Below are 25242 nucleotides of genomic sequence, written 5' to 3' on the forward strand. Positions count from 1 at the left end.
GATGCAGCCCCTGGCAACCCAGGAGAGAGTGCTGGTGGTGGGGAGCGGGCAGCTGCACCCCACAGAAAAGGGCGGGGGCAGAGATGAGACCCCTGTGATGACGCCAGCTCCCTAGCTGGGTGACATGGACAAAGGCCTGACTGCAGGGGATTGAAGGGAGAATGAGAAGTGAGAAGACCCTGAGGGGAGACCCGAAGGGGAGCAGTGACTTTGCCACATGTGGCAACTCTTTTTTTTTTTTTTTTTTAATATTTATATGTTCTTTATTTATTTATTTGGCTGTGCTGGGTCTCACTTGCGGCATGTGGGCTCCTTAGTTGTGGCATGAGGGATCTTAGTTGCGGCATACATGTGAGATCTAATTCCCCAACTAGGGAGCGAACCCAGGCCCCCTGCATTGGGAGTGTGCAGTCTTACCCACTGGACCACCAGGGAAGTCCCCACACGTGGCAACTCTTACTTGTACAGTTGACAATTCCTCCTCTGCTTTTAGGATTGATTTGCATGTTGACGTGGTGTTCTGGTCCGTAGGATGTGTTCATGTTTCTGTGGCACTAGAGCCTCTCCTTGCTACGTGTGGTCAGCCCTCAACTGCGGGGGAAGTCAAGGTGCAGACCACGACCGCCACGCTTCTCTCAGTGGAATTCCTTGCCAGTGCCCGCCTGGGTCGCCCACAGGGACCGGAGTCGAGAGGTCACGGGTGGTTCATCCGGGATTTCTGGGCTCCCTTGCTGGCTTGCGTGAACCCTCTGAAGGCAGTGTGGGGCTGTGTGGGACCATGGGGTCCCAGGGCTGTGACGGGGGCATGTGCACCTGCTCAGGTGAGGCTCTCCTGGGTGAGAGCACGGTGTAGTGAGGAGGGAGCCGTGTCCACGTCAGTCCAGGGCGGGGGGTGTGCATCTGTGGAGCCCTGCAGGGACCTGGGAGAGGGGGTGGAGGCACACTTGGGGCCTGTCTGCTGACCCCTCCCTGGGCTATGGGTGGGCAAGCCACTTAAAGGCAGAGCTCTCAGTAGGGAGGCAGTGTGAGGTCGGCACAGGACGAGGACCGCGGCTCAGGCTGCCCGGGCCTGCGGCAGCCCCCTGTGTCTCCCTTGTAATAGCATCACCCTGGGGGGCATTTTGCACATGGGGCTGCAGAGGAGTCAGTCCTGTGGCCACCCCCCTCTTCTGTGGCCCACTGTCACCCTTCCTGCACTTCTGTGAGACAGAGCCATAGAAATCAAATCACAGAAGTGACCTAATCCCTTACAGTAAGAAAACGATCGTAAATTTTGTTAGTGCCTTTGTGTGTGTTTTACTTAGCAAACGCTTAGAAGTGCTTACTATGTGCCAGGCATCATTCTAAGTGCTTTATGGGTATTAGCTTTTTTAATCCTCATAGCAACCTCATGAGGGATTTACTATTTCTTATTATGCCCATTTTATAGATAGAAGACTGAGGCACAGAAAAGCTAAGTTTTGCTCAAGGGTTATGTAAAAATACAGACACACCCACACACACACACAATGTCTGCTTTAAAAAACATTCTTTTCTTGGGGGAAAGTCAAAGGGGAAAGGGGAAATAACTTCTGCCAGGCATCTATTATTTTTATTTTTTATTTACCAATCGTCTTTATTTTTTTTTAAACGACAGAAATTTATTGTCTCACAGTCTGGAGGCTAGAAGTTTGAAATCCAAGTGTCAGCAGGCTTGGTTCTTTCTGAAAGCTCTGAGGAAGGCTCTTTTCCATGCCAATCTCATTGCTTTTGGTGGTTGCTGACAGTCTTTGGCATTCTGTGGCTTGTAGACTGCCAGGCGTCTTAAATGAGTGATCTTCCTTAATCCCCACGGTAACTGTGCATGATGTGGGGATATTCCTTTTTTTATAGATGAGGAAACTGGAGCTTAGGGATGATGAATAGCTTGCCCGTGACCCCAAAGCATGGACATTTCCTGCATGTCACGCAGCTTCCACCTGGGCCTGTGATTTAGAGTCTTGATGTTACAGCGTCTCTGCTTGCCCCCACCCCACCCGGGGAAGGGGTCTGCTCTCTGCCCAGCCTCTGCCTGAGCACCTTGAGGGGCGAGGGCCCTTCCGGGGGTGGCTGAATGGTGAGAGCCCGCTCTGCTGCTTCGCAGTCATGTGACCGAGGCATGGCCCTGACCTCTCTCTGCCCAAGTTCCCTCGTCTGTAAAATGAGTTGACTTTATACCTCTCTTGTAGGCTGGATGTAAAGCACACGTGGAGAGCCTGGGACATAGTGAGCACTCAACATATATCTTATTACCTTTATACAAAAATATTTTACACATTTTTGTATAGGATGTTTATCATTATTATTAAGCCAATCCATTCCATTGTTGGACACTCTTGTGATTAAAAAGGTATCCCCTTCCTTTATCTCTGTCTCATTCGTTCACTGCTTCTAGCTCTCCAGCTATATATGCTTTCGACTGTGGCTTACAATGAAACCCTTTAAAAATACTTATTTCTCTATTTGTGGTCATTAAATTAACACATCATTAGATTAATGTTAAATTAACACATGTTGTTGAAGAAAAAAACCTTGTATATTCAAAAACAAAAAGAGCTTTTAGGAGAAAATAAAACCCACCTATAATTCCCACAACAAAAATAGCCAAGTTTAACACATTGGTGTACTTGTATCTGCCTTCTGGTCTTTTTCTGTGCGTATATTAAGTACATACACACACACACACACACACACACACACATACACAGAGCTGTGGCATCCTCTTGTGAGGCATGGGTAACTTAATGTCTCTTGACACATACTGCCAACTCATCCTTCACAAAGGCTGTGTTCATGTACACCCCCAGGGGCAAGGTATGACCATGGCCACATTGTCACCCAGTAGGTATCCGACTCGACTTCCTCTCTGCTCAGTGCTACAGTCAAGGTTCCACTTTTCTTCCTTTTGGAGTGAAATTCAAAAGCCCTGGAGCAAATCAACAATGGGCTTATGGGGCTACTTTCCATCTAAATGTATAATACCAGGCTCTGGGACTTCCCTGGTGGCACAGTGGTTAAGAATCCACCTCCCAATGCAGGGGACCCGGGTTTGAGCCCTAGTCTGGAAGATCCCACATGCTGCAGAGCAACTAAGCCTGCACTCTAGAGCCCGCGAGCCACAACTACTGAGCCCGCGGGCCCCAACTACTGAAGCCCATGGGCCTAGAGCCTGTGCTCTGCAACAAGAGAAGCCACCGCAAATGAGAAGCCCTCGCACCGCAATGAAGAGTATCCCCCGCTCGCTGTAACTAGAGAAAGTCGGAGCGCAGCAATGAAGACCCAACGCAGCCAAAAAAAAAAAAAAAAAAAATACCAGGCTCTGCCTTGGAGACCCTCACCTCTGACCTGGGGAGTGACCTTCCTTTGGCCACCTTTCCTGGATGGGTGTCCTAGGAGCTTTGGTAACTTACATTCGAGTCATATGAAAAAGTTGCCAGATCTAGGGAGCAGGTAGTCACTTCTCCAAAGAAGGCTGACAGCTGATTACATTGGTAGATATGAACATAGATTACAGATGAGAGAGACATGTTTTTTGTATTTTTATTTGAATGTATTAAGAGTGGCTCCTAAAAGACATTAGAGAAAAGTTTAACCTTTAAAGTGAATTTTAGTCTCATCGATTGCATCTTTCACTTGGTTTGTTTCGTATCTAAAACACTATTTTAGTTACCACAATGGCGTTTGATAAAATGAGACATCCGTTCCTTGAAAAAACTAAGAAAATGGGATAGGAGCAGATTTCCTTGATGTCATAAAGCATATTTGTCTTAAACCAGTGGGTCATTACAATTAAATTCGAGGACCAAGCAAGTTTGCTTACCATCACCATATTCATGATAATTTTAATCATTGCTGCTTGAGAGTTTTTTTCCCTCCCAGGCACTGTGTTAGGCTCTTCATATACATTATCCTTAATTTTTAAAATGATCCTTTAAAGTAGATTATTGCTAGGAACTGTTTGAGTTGTGATTTGAAACCAGGTATGTTTCACTGCAAAGCTCCGTGGCCTTTCTGTTACCCAGTTATTGGTCATTATTATTGAATATTCTGGAAGTTCTGGCCAGTGAAATAAGACATGAAAAGAAATTAAACCTTTAACTATTTAAAGTGAGAAAATAGTATCATTATTTGTAGCCCATAGGATTTGTAAAATTAGAAAATTCAGAAGAATTAGTGATGAATTATTACAACAATTAAAAAAATTTGGTGAAATGGCAGGACACATGGCAATGGCCCTAGAAACTCTTTAGCCAGGCATGCAAATTTTGAAAGCATAATACATACATAGAACAGCAAGGGAGGGGAGGGCAACACCTATCTTAGCTGCTGGTTGAATCAGTTGACATCAAGCATGACAGAGTTATTGTAGCACAAGTGTCTTCATAGCTAGTAACCAATCAGAAAGTAATCTGGGAAAGGAGATCTCATTCACACTAGTAGCAATGATCATAATACACAACACAACATCACATCATAATAACATCACAAAGTACCTAGAAATAAACTGAGAAAGTGGGGGGATCTATATGATGAAAATGCAAGACTTTATTGAGCTAAAAAGGAAGTCTTGAGTAAATTATAGGCTTATGTCAATTCTTTGTTGAAAATTCTAAGTATTGCAAAAATGTCACTTTTGTCCAAAATTAATTTGTAGGTTCAAGATAATCCAGTTAATTTCCAAAGGAGGTTAAACTTTATGTCTTAATCAAATTATTCTAAAATTTAAATGGAAGAATAAGCCAGAAGGACAAAGATAATTCTGAAAGGTAAGAGCAGTGAGAGAAACTTGCATCACTAAGTGTGTTATAATGGTGCAATACTAGAGCAAGTATAGATAACTGGGTAATTGACAAAAAAAGAAAATAGATATTCTAGAAACAGACACATTTTCTATGTACAAATAAAATGTAAAACAGAGGGAGCATCAAAAAAACTTATGGGGAAAAGGAAGGACTCGAATAAATGAGGTTAGGACAGTTGAGCTTTTCTTCTGCTGTGGACTGAATTGTATCATCTTCTCAAAATTCATATGTTGAAGCCCTAATCGTACCACTCCCCCCCACCCCCCATTGACTGTATTTGAAGCTAGAGCTTATGGGAGGTAATTAAGTTTAAATGAGGTCATAAGAGTAGGGCCCTAGGATTGGTGGCCTTAGAAGAAGAGAAAATGTGACGGCACGGAGGGCAGGTGGTCTATAAACCAGGAAGAGAATTCTCACTGGCACCCAAATTGGCTGGCACCTTGATCTTGGACTTCCCAGTCCCCGAACTGTGAGAAAATACATTTATTTCATTTAGGCCCCCTGACTGTGGTATTTTGTTATGGCAACCCAAGCTGACCAATATATCTTAAAACTCTACCTCTTAAAGCTTTCTCTAGTATTAAAAAAATCTCTTAACCTAAAAAAGCAAGCAACAGATTGGAAAAATATTGTAAAGGATTTTCAGAAAATGTGGCAAAGCTCTAATATCTTTGTCATAAAAAGAGATCATACAAATAGATGAGAAAAAACCTCTGAGTCTCAGTAGAGAAACGGGTACATGATATACAGATGCAGTTTACAGGAGAAAACGTAAACCTAGAATGAGTCAGGTCTTCTTAGAAATGCTTTTCGCATGCGGGAGGGGGGAGGGGGTAGTTTTGGACATTGTGGATGGTGAGCCGCCATCCTTCTGTATTGTGTGTGTAGCCCCCTTTGCTGGAGATGCGTATGTGCCTCTCATTTTCAAATTATGTCGATGTATTTGCATATAAGGCTCCCTTGCTCCCCTCCCCTTATCCCATGGTGCACGGGTTCTATGACACATGCATATCACATGTAAAGATTGTAGCCAACTCAGCATATCCGCCGCATGGCCTTCATGAAGCATACACTTTCTCTGTGGTAGAAACTACTTGTGTCTACCCGTCCACTTGCACTTGGTATCTCGCACCAAGCCTGGAGGGCACAAGAATATACCTAGTGGGGTCTGATGGAGGCAGGCTGGTGTGGGCCTGTCCTCGCAGAGCTGGCCCTTTTTCTGGGCCAGTGAAACTTAATCATGGGAAACAGTCCAGCAGAATAAGATGCTGATGTGACAGCAAGACTGGGCCTGCCCCTGGCCCGGCCCCTGGTCCACCGTGGGCGCCTGTGGAAGTCACTTAATCTCTTTTTCCTTGCTTCCTTCATCTGTCTGAGGAGAGGATTGGACTTTCCATATTCCTCAACCCTTGCCCCATAGCCAGGGTTTTTGTGGAACTTCACCGTCTGCACCTTTGTTTTCCCCAAATAAAATGGGACAAATATCATCTTCTTTCCTAACTGCACGTTGCCTTCCGTTTTCCACTCCTTCCTCCCCACTCCCCACCTCCGAGCTGGAGGGTAACCACAGAGGGAAAGGGTGGGCCTTTCCAGGTCTGCAGACAATGGCGAAGATCTCCTCCAGCCTGATGTTTCCTTAACTCAAAGGCAGGAATGAGGTAGTTGACTTTGAAATACTTAAACTAGTGTCACATGGAACATGAGTTGTTCAGAGAACACATTTTAAGAGTTTCCACCATTAGAGACCTTTATGATATGCTGGCTTAGTCACAGGTAAACAAACGTCCTTATATCAGGACTTCTCACTGTGTTTTTTGGTGGACATTGAAGTCTTCGAGAAGGGGGATAAGTGTGTGGCTTTTCCCTACCCTGTCTGACCACGCAACCCTTTTTCCTGGAGAATCTTAAGGGCCTGATGTTTCTGTGGGACTTACTTTGGGAAGCGGTGACTTTTGTTTCCGCCCATGTTTGCACTGGCAGTGATTCAGCCTTTTAATTTTGGGACTTAACAGACTTAACGTGCTTTAGCCTCCATTGCAGAAAAAAATATAGATTTCTTATCAGAAGCAGGCAGATATAAGGTTATGAGGTCATTGCTGTTCATACTGCCTAGCTGTCACAAATCCAGTACAGGAATTGTTTAGAGAGGAGAGGATTGCTTTAAGAAAGGGATTTTTTTTTTTCTCCTTGAGTACTTTCCAATGGGTACATTAGTTTAAAAAAAAAAACAAAAAACTAATAGCCCTCAAATTTTTGTGAACATAGTGGAGTAGCTAAATTAAGATTTTGTTTATTAGTACTGTAAAATTCTTCTACAGAACTTTTGAGTGGAGTAGTTCAGGTTGACCTTAGACTATGTTTATTAAACACAAGGTCTTTGGACATAACTGTGGATCAGCTGTCAGATGCCTCCGTGGTTTCTGGGAGGGGGCAGAGAGCAGTAACTTAACACTTCGGAGCATCACCAACGTTCCTTCACTAACAAGGGCCCAGATCCCTGTCTTTATCCCAGACTGTCTTTCTGAAATACATTTTTGTAGACTGTTGCATCCCTTCTGCCCTGGATAAGAGTTGGGCTGAGAAAATCGAGCCCTGTGGAAGTCATTCCCAAGAACAATAAACAGGATAAGAGAGGCCCCTGGAGTATTGCTTTTGCCATTTAATGGTCTGAGGAAAGGGCATCTGAGTTCAAGAACTCTCCACAAAGTGGGAAGGAGAAATTCTTTAACTGTGGTTTCTTTGACATTAAGAATGTGTACCTTGGCATTAACAAGCTTCTGAAAGTTTCTAGCTTATAAGCAATAATACATTATGATAAAGATGCACAGGAAAGGTACTCTCATCTAATGCCAGACCTGCCTGTTCTTTTTTTTTTAATTGGAGTATAGTTGCTTTACAATGTTGTGTTGGTTTCTGCTGTACAATGAAGTGAATCAGCTGTATGTATACATATATCCCCTCTCTCTTGGACCTCCCTCCCAACCCCCACCATCCCACCCATCTAGGTCATCACAGAGCACTGAGCTGAGCTCCCTGTGCTATTCAGCAGGTTCCCACTAGCTATCTATTTTACACATGGTAGTGTATTCCTCTCAAACCTAATCTCCCAATTCATCCCACCCTCCCCTTCCCCGCACCGTGTCCACCTGTCTGTTCTCTATGTCTTGTGTCTCTATTCCTGCCCTGCAAATAGGTTAATTTGTACCACACCTAGAGTCTGTCATACAGAGTGAAGTAAGTCAGAAAGAGAAAAACAAAGACCTACTTATTCTTTAAATTAACATTTCTTCCTAGAAAGGCCTGGCTGTGGAGAGCTGTTGTCACTGGCTTACCGTGCAGCCTGAAGGGATGCTTTTAAGGCCCCTGGACCTCACTGTCCTCATCATGAATGGAGGGCCAGGCAGGGCTCTATATTCAGGGATTCTGAGTCCAAATTTAGAGAGGGGAACAGACTTTCCGCTTGAACACAGATGCCCAGGGTGAGGACTGAGCATCAGTGGTGGTGCTGCAGGGGATTGGCTCTTTTGGTTCTCTGGGTTGGCCCCATGTGGGCTACCAGTAGTTGGGACCAGCAGTGGGGTCCTTCCCCTTAAGCTTTGGCCACATGCCTGGTTTCCTGAACGTCTTACCCGCCTCCAGGTGACAGGAGACAAGAGCTCTTTATGAAAGCTAAGTTAGCTGCGCGAACTCTTTTTTTACCACCTAAACTAAGTATGGGCATACTGCCCAGGGATATCCTTTTCCAGACAGGGGAAGGGCTCAGCTGCGTCATGTGACTAATGATGGGCCCAGGACCCAGGTTCCTGGATTCTCCTCCCAGGTGGTGCTTTTGGTCTGCCGGACAGTCTTCTTGCTTATTCCTGGATTTTCTGGCATTAACAAAACCTCTCATCTTTGCTGAATTGCAGAAATGGCTTCGGACATCCCGGGATCAGTGACATTGCCCGTTGCCCCCATGGCGGCCACTGGACAGGTGAGGATGGCCGGGGCCATGCCCGCCCGCGGAGGAAAGCGGCGTTCTGGGTAAGCAACCTCGGTGGTTCCAGGAATTGGGCTTAATACATGTTGAGCAACACTCTTGACCTGTTAGGAAAATATTGTCTCTCCCTCTCCTGGAGAATAAAAGCTCAGCAGTTTGCATCCTGTTTAGATTTTGCAAGATTCCTAACTATGCATGTGATTTGCCTCTAAGTGTTTTTGGGCCTCAGCACCCAGCTGGGGACTTCTGTTTGCTTGTCCTTGTGGTGAGAATGGCTCTGTGATCCTGCTGGGCTTTGCTCAGGCCATCTCTCTGAGGGAGGGGGCTTACCCATCCCTCTGCCTGAGCCCACCAGCCGGAGGGCAGCCCTGCAGGTCGAGCTTCAGCCCCTGTGGGCAGCAAAGATCCCTCTGGTGCTTTCTGTTCTTTGCTCCGTCTACCCGTCTTTGCTAGGTGGTGTGCAGGAATTCCTTTCCAAAAAAACTGGCTCTAGCCCAGCACCTAAAGTCTGGGCAGCTTACATTGTAACCTGCTCTGCCAGTAAAGTTGGTAACAGTGTTAAGTTCTGGTGGGACCAGAAAGACCATCATTCTTAAGCTGATGGAACCCAGAACGACATCTACTCATGATGTATGGTGTCTGTAGCTGTGCAGAGATCTACGAAACCGATCAACCAACACAGATCCAGATCCCTGCAGGAAAAACATAACGGTCATTTTCAGACTCTGTATATCAACCAACCCCTTTCCTTCATTGAATCAATTTCATTTTCAATGAAATATTTGATGGACAACTATTGGATAGACAAATACTTTCATGAAATAGAATAGACATTGAAATAGAATGAAATATTTGATAGACAAATACTTTCATGAAGTAGAATCAATTTGTCCTCTTAAAGCAATTTCCAATAACCCAGGTCTCCCCAGGAAGACAAGGATCCAGGCTCATTTGTAAAATGGTCCATCATTTTAAACCTAAGAGTCGCTTTTAAACCAGTGTGATTATTAAAGGGGGCTGGGGGAGGGGGAGCAGGTATGTTATGAGGATCTGGAATGGAACGGAGTAGGATGAAGAAGGCCCTTCAGCGTTATAATTTGAGATGGTGAAAAGACTGCTGTGTGTGTAGTAGTCTTTAAAAGAAGGGCTAAGATTTTGGTGATTAGTGAGAGGGTAATGGAGTCTCGTTCCCCAGCTTTCTCCCCTCGGTTCAGCTCGCTCCCCTCCAGGGTGCTGATGCAGTCAGTGTTCCTTCCAGCGGGACCAGCAGAGCTCTCACGAGCAGTGTGGTGCCTGGGGCAGAACTCCTGACATCAGCTTTATAGTAGGAAGCAGCCTGCCCTAGGGCTTACTACAAACCCAGACATCCTATTTTAACCAGCTATTCTTGCCCACTAGGTGCTAAGCTCAGTGGAGTGTGGGTTGTTGAAAGAATGCACTTGATGTCAACATATCAACTTACTGAATTTTTTTTTTAAATGCCAGGCCTTTCAAAAATGATTTTAAATGTCTGTGATTACTAACTTCCATTCCCTGGGGACAGAGCCTCATTGCTGGCCCAATCCTTTTTAAGAAGAGGAAGCACAGGACTCTTTTCTTTTTTCTGTATACTTAAAATTTTTTTTTTGAATTTTTGAATTTTATTTTATTTATTTTTTTATACAGCAGGTTCTTATTAATTATCCATTTTATACATATTAGTGTGTACATGTCAATCCCAATCTCCCAATTCATCCCACCACCACCACCCCCCGCCACTTTCCCCCCCCTTGGTGTCCATACGTTTGTTCTCTACATCTGTAGCACAGGACTCTTTGACGCAGGAAGGTAGGCTGGGCCAGGGCCAAGGACAGGCAGAGATGCTCGGGCCCAGTATTTGCGGGACGAGGAGCCCTCTCCGTGCAGGGGAGGGGTCGCTGAGCCTCTGCCAGGAGTCTCTGCCACCCCTCCCGCGGGGTGTGTGCTGGGCCTACGCTTTGCTCAGGGCTGGGCTGTGGCGAGCTGAGGCTACTCCCCTCCTTGGCCTCCTGGCGTGCAGACTCTGACTTCTGCTTGCTGCCTGAGCTGATGACAGGACAGTGGACTCAGTCTCCTTTCTGCAGAGGTCCTCCAGGCTGCCCCTTTCCCTACCAGGTCACACATACACGGCGTGACACTGGAGGTGGAGAGGGACCTGGGGTGGACTGAGACAGAGCCCAGAGGTCACTTCCACTTAGAAGCAGGGAAGCACCACACCAAGCAAAGAAACCAGAGATTCAAGGGGACGAACAGCAACTGCTGGCACGCTACCCAACCAGCAGGATGAGGGCCCGCGCCTCCGAAAGGCAGATCAAGGAGCCGACCTCCTCCGGGGGGCTCATCTTTTATTCTCCTCTTTTTTGGAGCCCGTGTGCCTGCCTCCTTTTCCCCGTCAGAGGGAAGAGCAGGCAAACCGCGCCCCCTCCTACTACGCCCCTGTGACTGAGGGATGTATCCTCTGCGTCTCAGCAAGGAAACCTCCATTTTTACAGGGCAGTTTCCATAGTAACTCTCACATCTGGTATTTTTACGTGTTTTGCTGAAATTCTGTGACGGAGGCCACCGCGGTGGTAGAACGGCCACAGCAGCAATAACGCTCCCCTGACCACAGCCTGCGCGCTCAGTCCTGATGGAAGTCACATTCATCAAAAAGCAGGTCGCCCCGCTGCGGCGCCCACCCCTGCACCATGGCGCATTTACGCACGCTCCCCCGTCACTGCCGTGGTGCTCTTCCTCCTCCTTCTCTCCGAGACTGTGGGGCACAGCTGGAGACACGGGGATGGGGAGAAGGAGAGAGCAAAGGAGTGGGGGGTTGGGAGAGGTAAGGACCTGCCTCCCGTCCCCTATTCCCTGCCTAGGTCTTCCCGCTCTGACCTGGTGATTCCGGTGGAGGGACGTGTCCCAGATTCCCAGGATGACCACCCAGCCCTAGTGTTTCAGAGCCAAGTAGAACTGACCCCTTGTGGGGTTTGGATCCCCCGGGCCACATGCCCGGCCCATCGCTGTGGATCCTCTGATGAATGCTCTTCCCACTGCCCTGACGGCTTCCCCAGTAAGCATCTTAGCAAGCAGCGTGCTCTGCTAGCAGTTGGGACAAAGGTGGGGGTTCAGAAGTTTCAGATTCTTTGAAAAGTGATTCCACATGTGTGGCAGAAGTGACCAGAAGCAAGTCACCTGAACTGCATTTTTGTAGAGAACTCCCTGATCCCAGTGAGGGGGTGGGACGGCATGGGGGACATCCACAGGGCACACTTGGTGCTTTTCAAGTGACAGGGGAAGTGACTGTCATTAGGCTGTGCCCACCCCCAGAGTCAGCCCTTGTTGGGGAGGGAGGGTGAGGGTAGAGGGGACTGGGTGTACCAGCCCCTTCCCGCTGCCTTGGAGTCAAATGCTGGGCTTCTAAACATCGTCATTGGAGGGAAATGATTTCCAAATTGTGTGCAGCCAGTAGGTCAGCGTCTGCCTGCAATCTAACCCCACGGCTGCTGGAATGTGGTTGAGTAAAAGACATATTACATAAGCAGATGTTTTGCTTGGTTCAAATTTCTGCAGTAGTATTGCTGTAGCCCCAGTCAGCTGGCCCAGGCCCTGAAGGAAGGGTGTTGGCTGGCACCCGTGTCACTTCTCTTTTTGTCAGCAGCAGCTTCACGCTGGCCTGGGGTCGCTCCTTTGCTGCACTCTAGAACCAGCCTTCTTGGCACGGCCTCTCATCTTCTCTCATAAGAGCATAGTGAATTATTTGCTGACTCATATTTGATGATGCATTATTATTATTATGCAATCGCTGTTAGGCAGATCCGCATCACTCACTCTTAACTAGCTGCAAGCTCAGAAATGCTTTTCACTGCTTTTTATCGAGGTTAGAATTCATGCTCAGCAACAGGAAAGTGAGGTAAAATGCATTCTCAGCCCACCTTTCGAGGACTCTTATATCATCCACTTATTGTACCGAGTTCTTTAAAGTGAATACAATAGGACTTAAAAGTCATATTTTAATTTCTCTCCTTTATTAGCCAGATGCTTAAGTATAATAGAAACACATAAAAGACATAAAACAAAGGATCATTTACTCAGAGTTTTTATAGCAGAAGAAATAAGCATAGCTATTGTAGTTGTATTTAAAGTGGAGCTTTTGAATTGGTGACAGGAGACCCAAAGGCAGCGTCTTGGCAAGTGCTCCTCCGAAAGATCCTTCTGTCCTCAGAAGTTGAATTTTTTTCTGTGTAGCTGATGAGCAGTGAGACCGCTTTGGGGTCAAGTGAGTTACCCTGAGGATCTGAACGGTCGTTTGTGCCCTGATTTCTCTCCTGAGTTCACGCCCACATTATGCATTTCAAAATTCCTAGATGTGATTGCAGCACACGTGTGATCACACGCTTCCACAGGTGGGAAGGCACAGTTTTGTGGTCCCTAAGTTTTCATAGCCAAATCCTGCTTCCTAAGTTTTCAGCAGGCTTCAGAAAACTCTGGCTCCAGAGCCTGGCCGTCCCTCTCTTACACTCTCTGCTCGACTGGGCTGAGCTGATCCAGACTGGGACCGTTTACCGTATGGCTAGCTTCCCCATCCGTGTGCTGCATGAGGGTCAGGTAAAGAGCCTAGCTGTCCTTAATGAAAACTCGGGTGACCAACCGTCCTGGTGGGCCCAGGGCTTTCCCAGTTTTAGCACTGAAGCCCAGTTCCTCCACAGATCCCCACATTCTGGGAAAACCAGGACAGTTGGTCACCCTAAATACCCCAAAAATCGTGCAGCCTGAGGAGGGAAGGCTGACTAATAAATTGTATCTTGCAGGAGCCAGCTTATCACACTCATATCAACTTGACCTGAAAGGCATTTTAAAGATACCTGTACATCGCACACCCACTTGAGGTGTTGCTAAATGCTTGCATAAATCCATTAGAATTTTGAAAATGTGAGTTCTTTTTCTTAACACTAGTCTGTTTTTGACAGCCCAGGGGTGTTAACTAACCTTCATGTCTGCAGCAAAGTCACTCTTACCCGTGATGAACACTTGGTGGCAGTGTGGTTCTGTAGCTCTGCAAAGGCCCAGAGGCTCTGGGAGCAGGATTTTTGGTGCTATCTCCCAGATGTAATTTTTCAGGAAAGGTGAGGTGATGGCTTAGTAGCTAAGCAGTATATTGATGACTCTACCTCATTTAGAAAGTCGTGCGTTCAGCCCCCATTTTCCCACAACATAGGCAACTCTGCAGCTGCTGTCTGGTGCCCGGCTGCCCAGTCTGCATTGTAGGGGGTGCATGTCTCTCTCCCCCAGTGGTGTTTTAACTCTACTTTCCCTTTCTTATCACTTTTCTTCCCCGCCTTCCCTCCTCTTTGTGCAGAAGTATTTTTGTTAACATTGCTGTCATCTCTCCCAGTTACGTAACTCCTTTTGTTCTTGTGTTCCAAGCAGCCAGTGCAAGCCCTGGTGCCTGGAAATCAGGGATTCCAAATTGGCAGGGGATCCCATCAAGTCAACTCAGATTAGAACTCTGGCCACACTGCACATAAAACAATACAAAAATAAACATGTGATACCATTTTAAAGAAGACAATGTTCCTTTGCCCTATGTCATCACAGTCCCTAGGTCCCCCAAGTAACCCCAAAGCCTAGAGAGTATGATTTATCTCCTTAGGGGCCTCTCCCATGTGCTTGTCCAGTGGTGGCTCTTCCTATGCAACTGGCCATTTCCTGGTAGCCTGGGTGCCCTGTGCCTTACCCCATCACCCATTACCCACTGGGGCCCCCACCCTGAGAGCTGAGGGGGGGATCACGTTCCCTGTGAGGCCAGCAGCCCCGGCATATGTAGCTGTGGTCCTAGAGCACACCCGCCATTCTGGTGGCAAGCTTTTGGCCGCCAGGCAGGCTGGCCTCCCTTCTGCTTGGGGTCCACGGGAACTGTGTCCCACTTAGTCCCTCAGTCCCACTGAGAACAAGATGGGGGATGCAGTGGCTCTGAGACGTTCTTCCCCCAAGGAATCCCACTTCCCCCAAATGTCCAGGAGAGCCAAGACATCTGTACTATTTCTGTTTTGTTCCCGAAGACTCTGGGTGCTCCTTAAATAAGTACCTGCTCTGCTCTAACATCTTCAGGAGTAAAATTAATTGATATTAGAGAGGACTGGTTTTTTTGTTTTGTTTTGTTTTTTGAGAAGGAGAGTTTGGGATATCAGTTAAAGAAATATCTATCAAAACTTTTTGTTTTATGTGTATTTGGAGAGGCCCAGTAAAGTGGGAATCTTGAGTATTTATTGGGTGAGTTTCAATAAGCAGACAGCCACTTTGAGTAGCTTGGGCCCCAAACGACTGTTTCTCCCACACACCCATTTACTTGGACCTGGAGTTTATAGGATAATGGCCTTAAATGCCCTTTCCATGTTGACTCATCCAGACCAGCCAAGTCCTCACATGGCACAACCAGTAGTATGTGTTCTTTTCCTCATAATCCCTTCATTGCCCTTAAAACTTCCTGTTTTTGAAACCCTCTTGAGCTTTCTCAGTCTGTTAATATACCACAAAATAAGTTAAAGAAGGAAGTCTCCTTGTGGAATAAATGATGTGGAGGGGAGCAGGTATCCCCCAAGGTGGTGGGAGATAAGGGGTGTTGACTTTTCCAGCACAGCCTGAGCAACCCACTGGCAGCCTGTATAGGGTTCTAGAAGGGTTCGAGTTGATATTCCAGCACTTTTGCAGAAGTCCCCAATCATACAATTAATGGCACTGCTACTGTAGACCTTTCATTCTGCCCTTTCTTGTCTCGAACCTGTACAATGACTGTGTAGAGATACTGTTTTTTGCACTGCCAAGGGTTGGGATTGTTGGAGAGCAATCTGACCAAATGAAACCCCCTGTGTGCCACCAGCTCATGTGTCCAGTTAAATGTCCTACCTATAATGAATGCTCACTCGTGATCTTGACTTTTCAGAATGGACTTTGATGATGAAGATGGAGAAGGTCCCAGCAAATTTTCAAGGTGAGTTTATTTTATGTTCCCTAGATTTAAAGAAGCCAAGAGCCATTTATCACCTCATTGGGACCTACAGGGGTTTAATTAAGTCTTTTGTCATTGAAAAAAAGCCATTGCCTCATTCTGTGCCAGTATTTGGCCCAGGGACAGGTAACTATTAGCAAACCTGCCAACCCCAGCCTGGATGATCAAAAGTTAAGTAACAAGTTATTAACTCTGTTGGCTTTTTAAATTAAATACTGACTGCCAGTTTTAATGGATTCTTTTTTAAAAGACAGACCTAGAGTTCATGTTTAGAAAAACAATCAAGATAAAGCCTCTTTTTCTACCATGGAAAATAAGGAGAAATATAAGAAACCTGGGTGGCCCTGTTCTGGATGCAGGATATAAAACTGGACCTTAAGTTCCTAAGAGCTGTATCACTCACTGGCCACATGACAGCATCTCTAACTAGGCTCTGTGGGGCTGTCCTGAGAACAGACCGCCTCACAGAAGGATACTGGCCCGTGGGAGCCAGTGGTGGTAGATGTACCACATACATGAAGGACAAGGCGGGCCCAGCCCCATGGCTCTTTTTTTTTTTAATTTTGTTTAAGTTATGGGAGGAAGTTTGACAACATGGAGAAAAGGGCAAAGATCATTCCATCAGTCTTAGCAAAATGCCCATCTGTACTCAGTTTACTTATGGAAGAGCCTGCCTTGACATTCCTCCCCCGCTGCCCCATCAAGCATTCCTAATTCTTGGTTGTTGATGCATTTGGAAACGTACCCCAGGTTACGGGTACCTTTCTGCGGTATGCACAGTCCACAGTTTGGATTGACAACCTCGGTTATTTTATAAAAGTTTTTAGCAGAATGATGTCCGTATTGAGCCCCGGACCCATGGCCTCCCCCAGTTTGCTCATCCCCACGGCAGTTACTTTGGGTTGGGTACCTTTTACCCGTGTTGTGGGTGTGGATCGAGCACCCCTTCCCCAAATCCAAGAGGAACATGCATCTCGTTCCTATTCCTGGGCTTCCTGGTGTCTCCAAGTCCATCGAAAGTCTTGTCACTTGAGACGCTTTCCTCCCCGAGAACTTTGCCTTCCATCCTACCCCCTCCGCTTGGGTGAGAAGGACAGAGAAGGTGGAGCACGCTTTGACCTCGAATGACCCTGGAGTTTCTAATCAAATCAAGACACGAGTTTCAACAACAAAAGCGTGTATTATTTTTCCCTTGGTGCAGACAGAACCCCAGCTTGGATGTCCACCCATTTCTTAGGATAAGTTTTAATAGCAGGGAGTGCTTTGTTCCCGAAAAGAGAGCTAGCCTTGGAAATAAGGGCACACATCTCCCCAGCCTAGTTTGTGCTCCCCTTACACAGCCTCCCTTTACAAGGAAACAATGACCTGTGATTTCTCTGGATCAGAATTCCCCTTGAGATAACATTGCATAGCATGTTGACCTCAGGAAATGATGGTTCCTGGGTCTCAGAACAGAGGGAGGAAGAGAGACGAGGAGTGACGTTTGTTTGACATGGAAGATCAGCGTCAGTGATGAAATAACAGTGCAGGGACACAGAGAGCTCATTGTCTGAGGTCCCATCAGGAAGAAACAGAAACCCTAGACTCTGTGAATCTGTCTTGTAAGCCCGCCAGTGAGTCAGGTTGTACATAGTCAGGGTTCAAACCTAGGCTTCTGGGAACCATATCCTTTCCCCTGCACATGGAAAATAAGAGGGAAAGATGGGACACGCTTCCAACATACACTGGGACCCGCGGTAGCCTGGGGCCACTTCAGCGTGTGACCGTAGGAGAGTTGATGGACCTGTCTGCCGGTGGGGGCATCTGAGCGGCTCTCAGCTGGGGAGACGACTGAGTCTACCGTGCCCTCCGCTTTGCCAGCTGTTCTGGCAGCCGTCCAGGAGAGGGTCGGAGAGACTGCTCCAGGCTGTCTCCTGCCAGTGGCGGGCATGGCATGCCTCGGGGCCACTTCTGTTTCCTGCTCCTGTGCTTACAGTCAGCCTAGGGAGCCCTTGGGCGAGGCCCTGGAAGAGAGGGTGGCTGAGATGCGGGCATCTCACCAGCAGAATTTGCCGTCTCAGAATCCGGCCAGGGTGCTAGGCTGTGATTTCTGTCCCCCTGCTGTGTGTGCAGCCAGCTTTCCCAGGTCTTCTCAAGGGTGGTCCCAACTTCAAATGTCCGACCTATCGTCAGACGTCGTGTCTCAATTTTTGCTATGGGAAATGTGGTCACAGTCACATAGGAGGTAAATCAATTGGGTTTGGTTCCTGCCTGATCACAGCAGGTCTCAGGAAGAACAAGGTAGTAGCCATGAAGCTGCCCACGGCCACCTAACCACACACATGCACACGCGCGCACATGTGCGTGTGTGTACCCAGCCGCTGCACACAGGTACACACATATGCACGCGCACATGCGCGCACACACGTGTTCCAGGGCCAGAAATGCCCTGAGGCCCGCTGCACCGTCCCCAGGCCTCAGCCCTCCTCCCCACACACGGTTCATGCCGCTCTGGGGGCTGTGACACGCAGGACAGGGCTCTGCTGAGCACATGAGCACCATGAGCACATGTCCATGGGGAGGGGGAAGAGTGAGTATAACCGGGGATTTGGAAGGTTCTGGAGTGGGGTTGGGGAGAGGTGGGTCAAGGGAGTGGAGAAGGGGAGAAATAGATCCAAGCCCAGCAGGAGGACCACCCATCCTTGGCCGCAGAGCGGGGGAGCTGCAAGTGTAGCTGAGTGTGATGCTGCTGGGTGTCCGGAGAGTTGAGGGGTTCATTCGGATGGTTCCTCCTCTCTGGTTAAGCAGAGGCCGTGTGCTGTCAGGGGCAGAGGCTTCAGTGGTGTGCCTGAGAGAGAAGTTTGGGATGCCTGGGTGGACGAGATGTACGAACTGTAGACCCCACACCTAGCACACTGTGTTAATGTGCAGTTTTCCCCCAGCAGCGCCCAGCTGGTTGGATGCAGGGGAATGCAGACGGCCTGTGCACTCAGGCCCGGAGGGTCCAGCAGGGGCAGCAGAGGGGCGGGGCAGCGAGGTGGTTGATGTTGATGAGAGGGCCGTTGAAGAGATCAAGCTACAGGTGCAGCTGCAGAGGGAAGAAAGGCCAGGAGCCGGGAGAAACGAGGGTTGATGACCTGGGGGAACATGGAGGGGAGTAGACTCGAATACAGCTCGTGCCACGCCACGTTCGTGGTCTGCAATTTCAGTCGGGGTCTAACGTTTTTACCTCCCTTTCCTCCGTTAGCCTCCTTGGAATTCAAGCCGGGGCATCCCAGACTTCCCTCTCGGGCACACCTGTAAGCCTCTGCCCACTGCAGATGAACGAAGAATCTTCTGCTTTTGTGGGAATCTGAGGGTGCTGGAGAAGCAGCGGGTGTGTTCACAAAGTGCGGAGTCGCAGCTCTGGGAGAGGTCGGCTGAGGCTCGGGGGTGGGGGGATGGCTGCTGGAGAAGAAGGGGGACGCGGAAGGTGGTACAGCCGGGCGGGCTGGTGCAGGTCCCCGCTGTCGGCGTCGGCGGCCGATGGGGACGGTGACAAGGAGCCTGGAGGGTGGTCAAGACAAGTATGTGGGAGCGTCAGAGGAGTGGGCGTTCGGAGCCGGCCTTTCTTCCCAGGCTGGGCTCCACCTCATGCCTCTGGGAATTCCAGTTACCAAGTCATCCTCCTGTCATCGGATGGGGGTGAGCTCTCCATCTCCGGGAAAACTGATGATACACCAGAAAGTGTTTCTCCGAAGATGAACCTCCCGGGCGGGGGTGAGTGGGGTTGGACCCGCCTTCGGGGAGGCCAGTGTGAGCCCCTCCCTGACCGACCCCGTCCCCTCACAGACAGCCCTGGTCTCCCTGGGAGGCGCTCGCAAATCCTGTCCAGCAGATCCTGCATCCCTACACTCGAGGAGAGGCCAGAACTCTTCCATCATGCTGAGCGGTTCAGGGTTCTTCCTACTTTAATGCCCCCTTGGTGGATAATCTAGTGAGTCCCAACATCTCCTCTTGTGCCTGCAGCTGGGCTCAGTGGCGTCTTTTTTTTTTTTTTTTAATTCTTTGTTGTTGTTGTTTTGTTTTTTTCATTTTGGCTGCGCTGAGCAGCATGCGAGATCTTAGTTCCCTGACCAGGGATCGAACCCACGCCCCCTGAATTGGTAGTGCGGAGTCTTAACCACTGGATCGCCAGGGAAGTCCCTCAGTGGCGTCTTGAATACTGTTTCATACACAGGGCAGCTGGCATCCCAGAGCTGTCATCAACAGAGTCAACTTTACACACCATGCTCTCTGTGTGACTTACATATATGTACATACACGTGTACGTGTATGTGTGTAATGTTCATTAAAGCAGAAGAGTGGAAACATGAAAAATAGAGATCTTTTAAAATGTTGGGTTTATATCTTAGGAACAACCAAGTGTTCACTCCCAAACCTTTCATTTTTGTCGCTACGTGCTATCAACCTGATTTTTGCCATGTTTACACTCATTCTGCACCCTTTCTCAGAAGACCCAGAAGATCTTGCAAGGAGTTCTCACATCTGTTACTGTGAATTCTACTATAGTGCGTGGGGCCATCTACAAACCTGGAATTAAAAGACCTTGTTGATGAGTTTTATTAGTCTCTCTCCCACCCTTCCTTTACCCTTCACCCTTCACCCTTCGAGGACCGGCTCTAATTGACCTTCCCGAGGTTCCATCCATCATCTGTGTGACTCTCAGCTGTTCCCTGGGGACACAGTGGCACCCAACTGCAGCAGTCCAGAAGGAGTCCTTATATTTTGTAGGGTTTCGCCAGTGAACCTCTAACATTATCTAAAAGTAAAGCTACCCACGATAGGAAAGTTTCCACAGAATTGACTTTTCCTCTTTCATCACACCCATTTTGATATTTTCCTCTTGGATTTGTGCAATATTTACGCTTGTGGGCATTTTCTTTTCTGGCTCTGTGGGTTGTGATGATGTTTTAGTTTAGTCTTTCCCTCTGAATTTCCCACCCTGTTTTATTTAGAGCTCTGATATCAAAACCCCGTTGATAAGGGAAAACTATGCCACGTGGGCTTGTCCTGCAAAGATCTTTCCTGGCAGAAAAAGAAAAAGGTGGTCATTTCCCAGAATTCTCAGTCTGTGCATCTTAGCTAAGAGAGCTGAGCATTTTGTTTCGAGGTGGGAAGATGCTCAAAGTACTTCTGATGCAGAGAGGACAGCCGGGAAGGAGCAAGGATTGCCCTTTTTTTTTTTACTTTATTTTTATTTATTTATTATTTTTGGCTGCATTGGGTCTTCGTTGCTGCGCACGGGCTTTCACTGGTTGCAGCGAGCGGGGGCTACTCTTCGTTGCAGTGCGTGGGCCTCTGATTGCGGTGGCTTCTCTTGTTGCGGAGCACGGGCTCTAGAGCGCGGGGGCTTCAGTAGATGCGGCACATGGGCTAGAGCACAGGCTCAGTAGTTGTGGCGCAGGGTCTTAGTTTCTCCGTGGCATGTGGGATCTTCCCAGACCAGGGCTCGAACCCGTGTCCCCCGCATTGGCAGGCGGATTCTTAACCACTGCGCCACCAGGGAAGCCCGGATTGCCCTTTTTTGTTGGACTTCATCTTATCAGTAACCTTGTGGGGGACACCCTGGATTGGCCACGTGGACTCCGTTTAGAGCAGGGAGAGATTCAGCTGAGCCTTCTGACACTGCCGAGTAAGCACCCAAGATGAGCACAGCCAACCTTCTCCCTGCCTCAACAGCCTTAGTTCTTTTTTTCTGGACTGTGATTTTCTTTTCTTTTTCTTTTTTTCTTTTTTTTTAGTTGGAGTATAGTTGCTTTACAATGTTGTATTAGTTTCTGCTGTACAGCAAAGTGAATCAGTCACATGTATACATATATCCACTCCTTTTTAGATTTCCTTCCCACTTAGGTCATCACAGAGCATTGAGTAGAGTTCCCTGTGCTATACAATAGGTTCTCATTAGTTATCTATTTTATACATAGTAGTGTATGTATGTCAATCCCAATCTCCCAGTTTGTCCCACCCCCGCTTTCCCCCTTGGTGTCCATAGTTTGTTCTCTACTTCTGTGTCTCTATTTCTGCTTTGCAAATAAGTTCACCTGTACCTTTTTTCTAGATTCCACTTATAAGCAATATTATACAATATTTGTCTTTCTCTTTCTGACTTATTTCACGCAGTATGACAATCTCTAGTCCATCCATGTTGCTGCAAATGGCATTATGTCGTTCTTTTTTATGGCTGAGTAATATTCCATTGTATATAGGTAGCATACCTTCTTTATCCATTCCTCTGTCGATGGACATTTAGGTTGTTTCCATGTCCTAATAGTGCTGCAGTGAACATTGGGGTGCATGCATCCTTTAGAATTATGGTTTTCTCTGGGTATATGCCCAGGTGTGGGATGGCTGGGTTATGTGGTAGCTCTATATTTAGTTTTTTAAGGAACCTCCATGTTGTTCTCCATAGTGGCTTCAACAGCCTTAGTTCTTATGAACCAGTAAAGTCTGGCAGAGAAGTTGGGTAGAACCTGGCATGGTGTCGCCCACGAGCAACCAAATTACTAGGGGGTTTAGCTTGAGACCTTCTCGTCGTTTCAGTGGGTTGGGGTTAGGATTGGAGTTAGAACGCTTTGGCATGAACTCTGTTTCAGGTGGAGCCAGTCCTCTGCCCTCAGGCCCATCTGGATCAGTCACCCCTTCGTAGATGTTTGGCTCTCATGTCACTGACTTCAGTTTTGATGCCCTTCTTTCCTTGCTCAGCAACCCCAGCTCCTCTTGCTTTTCTCCTGCAGAGACTAACCTAGATTTGAAATGACAGTACCTGGATAACCCCAGACTTTGTAGAGAAGGGGAGGAAATTGTTTCTGGAGTCCTAAGTAGTCCTGAGCTGTGTCCCTCTAGAAGCTGCCGGGCCTTTTCTTCCCCATAGAGCCTTAGGTACCTTTGCCTGTCAGTCTCCCCGGCTGTTCCAGCTCTGACTCCGGGACCAGTTAGCGCTCTGCTGAGGAGCCTAGTTCAAGTCCTACTAAGTCAGTACCGCTCTGAGCCTCAGGGTCCTCTTCCACACAGGGCGGTCATGAGGACCAGTGCAGTGGCCAGTGGGAGAGGCCTTGGGAAGCTGTGGGTAAGCCACATAACACGGGGGAAGTGGTCCCACTGGAATGGGGGTGATCAGAGACTGGGCCTGGGCCCCCTCTTTGGAGGACCTGGGCTTTCTCAGACTTCGTCTCCCTGTGTCTTGTGTGAGCCTTATCTTCAGCCTAAACACCGGGGAACCTTGCAGCTGCTTTGCAGAAAACCATGCCGTGGATGGCCCCTGGGGGCGGGCTTCCTGCCTCTGTCCCAAGGAGGAGACATCTTTTGCTCCTTCTGCAGAAGCCTTGGAACCCAGGGAAACTGCCTCGCTGGATATGCCTCTGTGGGTCCCCTCCGCAGGGCCTGTGGCCAGCGTCACTGTGGGGCTGCCCAAAATGCCCTCCTCGGGCCTTCACGGCTCTCATGGTGCCCTGCCCTGCCACCCAGGAAGGGCTGGCCAGGACAGGAAGGGTGTTCCCTGAAAGTTTGCAAGATACAGTCTCCCTCCCAGTGTCAGGGAGGAGGAGCCAGGGCCAGTCTGAGCCTGAGGCTGCTGCCAGCTGGCAAGGACTCGTGTGGAACCCCCCCCCCCAAAATCCTCCCCCCTTGGTCAGGATGGTTCTCCATCCCAGTCCTGAAGGACAGATGGTCTCTGCACCTCTGCGAAGGGTCTCCTCCCACAGTCTGACTCCCCCCTGGCTGGAGGGGATGGATGCTTCTTTTGCATGAGAGGTGCTGAAGACCTTTACCGAATCAGACCTTTCCTGCTGCTTGGCCGTGTGTATCCAAGTGGACAGAAGAGGCGTTTTGCTTGTTTCCTGCTGGTCTGTTGTTGAGACCGTGGTGGCCTGGAGAGCAGTGTGCGTGTCAGGAGGTGGCGGTGGAAGCTGAGGTGTCATAGAGGAACGTGGCCCTGGTCCCACCTGGAGCAGGGCTGCTCTACCAACAGTCCTGTCACCTGTGGAGCTACTAAGCTGGCAATGGGGGGGGGGGCGGGGGCGGGGCAGATGTCAGCACTGACTTCTCAGGTTTGGGACCTGGCCGTGTGGGTGACCAGGCTGAGAGGGAGCTGGGCGTGTCCCTGATGGTGTCAGCCTGTCTGCCACCCCCAGGGCTCACAGCTGGTGACAAGAGCAAAGAGAGGCAGCTGGAGGACTTAGGTTTACCACATGCTCCTCTCAGCCAGGCCTGCCGAAGGGGCATGCAGCGTCTTGGGGCCCTCGGGTTCCTGGAGATTTCTCGGGACTTTTGTAGTAAGTCCTGTTTGTTCCTAAGTCCAGCAGAGTTAGCCTAGGTCCCACAACTAACACAGTCGGCTCTCTAGTACTGCACTGGAATAGGTTTATAATACTTTTCACACAAATAACACATAAAAACAAACACACACAAATAATAAAGAAAACATTTTGACTCTTACAGTACAGTACCTTGAAAAGTACAGTAGTACAGTACAACAGCTGGCATCCAGGGGCTGGCATCAAGTGAACAGGCAAGAAGAGTTACTGACTGGAGGAGGGAGAGGAGGTGGGAGATGGTAGAGCTGAAGGATCGTCAGCAATAGGAGACGGAGGGCAAGCTGCAGTGTCACTCACGCCTGACGTCGCTGGCACAGGTTCTCGTTCCTTGCTGGAATCAGATGCACGTTCGCATCTTTGAAAGTTCGAAACTTGAAGGTTTGTATGTAGGGGACTCGCTGTACACAGGGATTGTGTCCTTGCCGGCCCACTCTCTGTTGCCTCTGCTGGTCTGTCACCGTCTGTCCTGCCTGCCCGCCCCCAGCACTCAGACCCTGAGGTGCCCCAGGTGTCTCGAGTCTGTGGTGACCGGGAGACCTGGCCCCAGCGTGGAGCTGTCCTGTCCGTCTGCCTGTGCAGGTCTGTCGTTCCCTTCCCACCAGAGATGGGAGACTCAGCTGCCATCCGCAGAGTTGAAGGAAGATCTTTATTGAGATTTCCAAAGCACCCCTATTTTGTATTTAATCAGGATGGACGTGTATCTCACTTCTCCCATTACCCTTAGGAGGTCACCCTTGGGAGCCGAGTTGGAAGAGAAACCCAAGGCAGCGTGCAGCTGCACTTCCTCTTTCTTGCCCTTAGTTTCTGCAGCCGTGTTCCTGGGCCAGGCTGGGGGCCCTCTTGTCCCAGCAGAGGTGTTACAGCCGACGGCTGTGCCTGCGTTCTCAGCTGTCATTGCTGCAAAGCCCTTGCCCCTGTGCCCACGTACAGAGGGGCTCATTGCTTTATTGATGCTGCACGTGGGGCACACGAAACTCAGATGCCAAGGTCACAGGCTGCCCCTGCAGCTCCTCCAAGCAGACCCCGCATCGGCCCACACCCTGTGGAGGAGGTGGCCTTGGTCCTGGGGACACTTCCTTCTGTTTTCACAAGAGGGTGTTTTTC

At 48.7% G+C, this 25242-nt stretch overlaps 1 protein-coding gene across 7 annotated transcripts in view; it reads left to right on the forward strand.

Annotated features, from left to right (window-relative positions):
• Positions 1 to 25242, forward strand: part of ARNT2 (aryl hydrocarbon receptor nuclear translocator 2) — a 196854-nt gene that overhangs the window by 39413 nt on the left and 132199 nt on the right. For 6 of the 7 annotated variants that reach the window (XM_036844102.1, XM_036844101.1, XM_036844099.1 and 3 more), the window contains exons 2-3: positions 8729 to 8843; positions 15740 to 15787. In XM_036844102.1, coding sequence (XP_036699997.1) covers positions 8729 to 8843; positions 15740 to 15787 — 163 coding nt within the window. Of the gene's footprint in view, positions 1 to 8728; positions 8844 to 15739; positions 15788 to 25242 lie in introns of those variants that run through there. The other variant, XM_036844105.1, reaches the window with a different exon arrangement.

The sequence above is a fragment of the Balaenoptera musculus genome, chromosome 2 (assembly GCF_009873245.2).
Source record: "Balaenoptera musculus isolate JJ_BM4_2016_0621 chromosome 2, mBalMus1.pri.v3, whole genome shotgun sequence".
Lineage (NCBI taxonomy): Eukaryota > Metazoa > Chordata > Mammalia > Artiodactyla > Balaenopteridae > Balaenoptera > Balaenoptera musculus.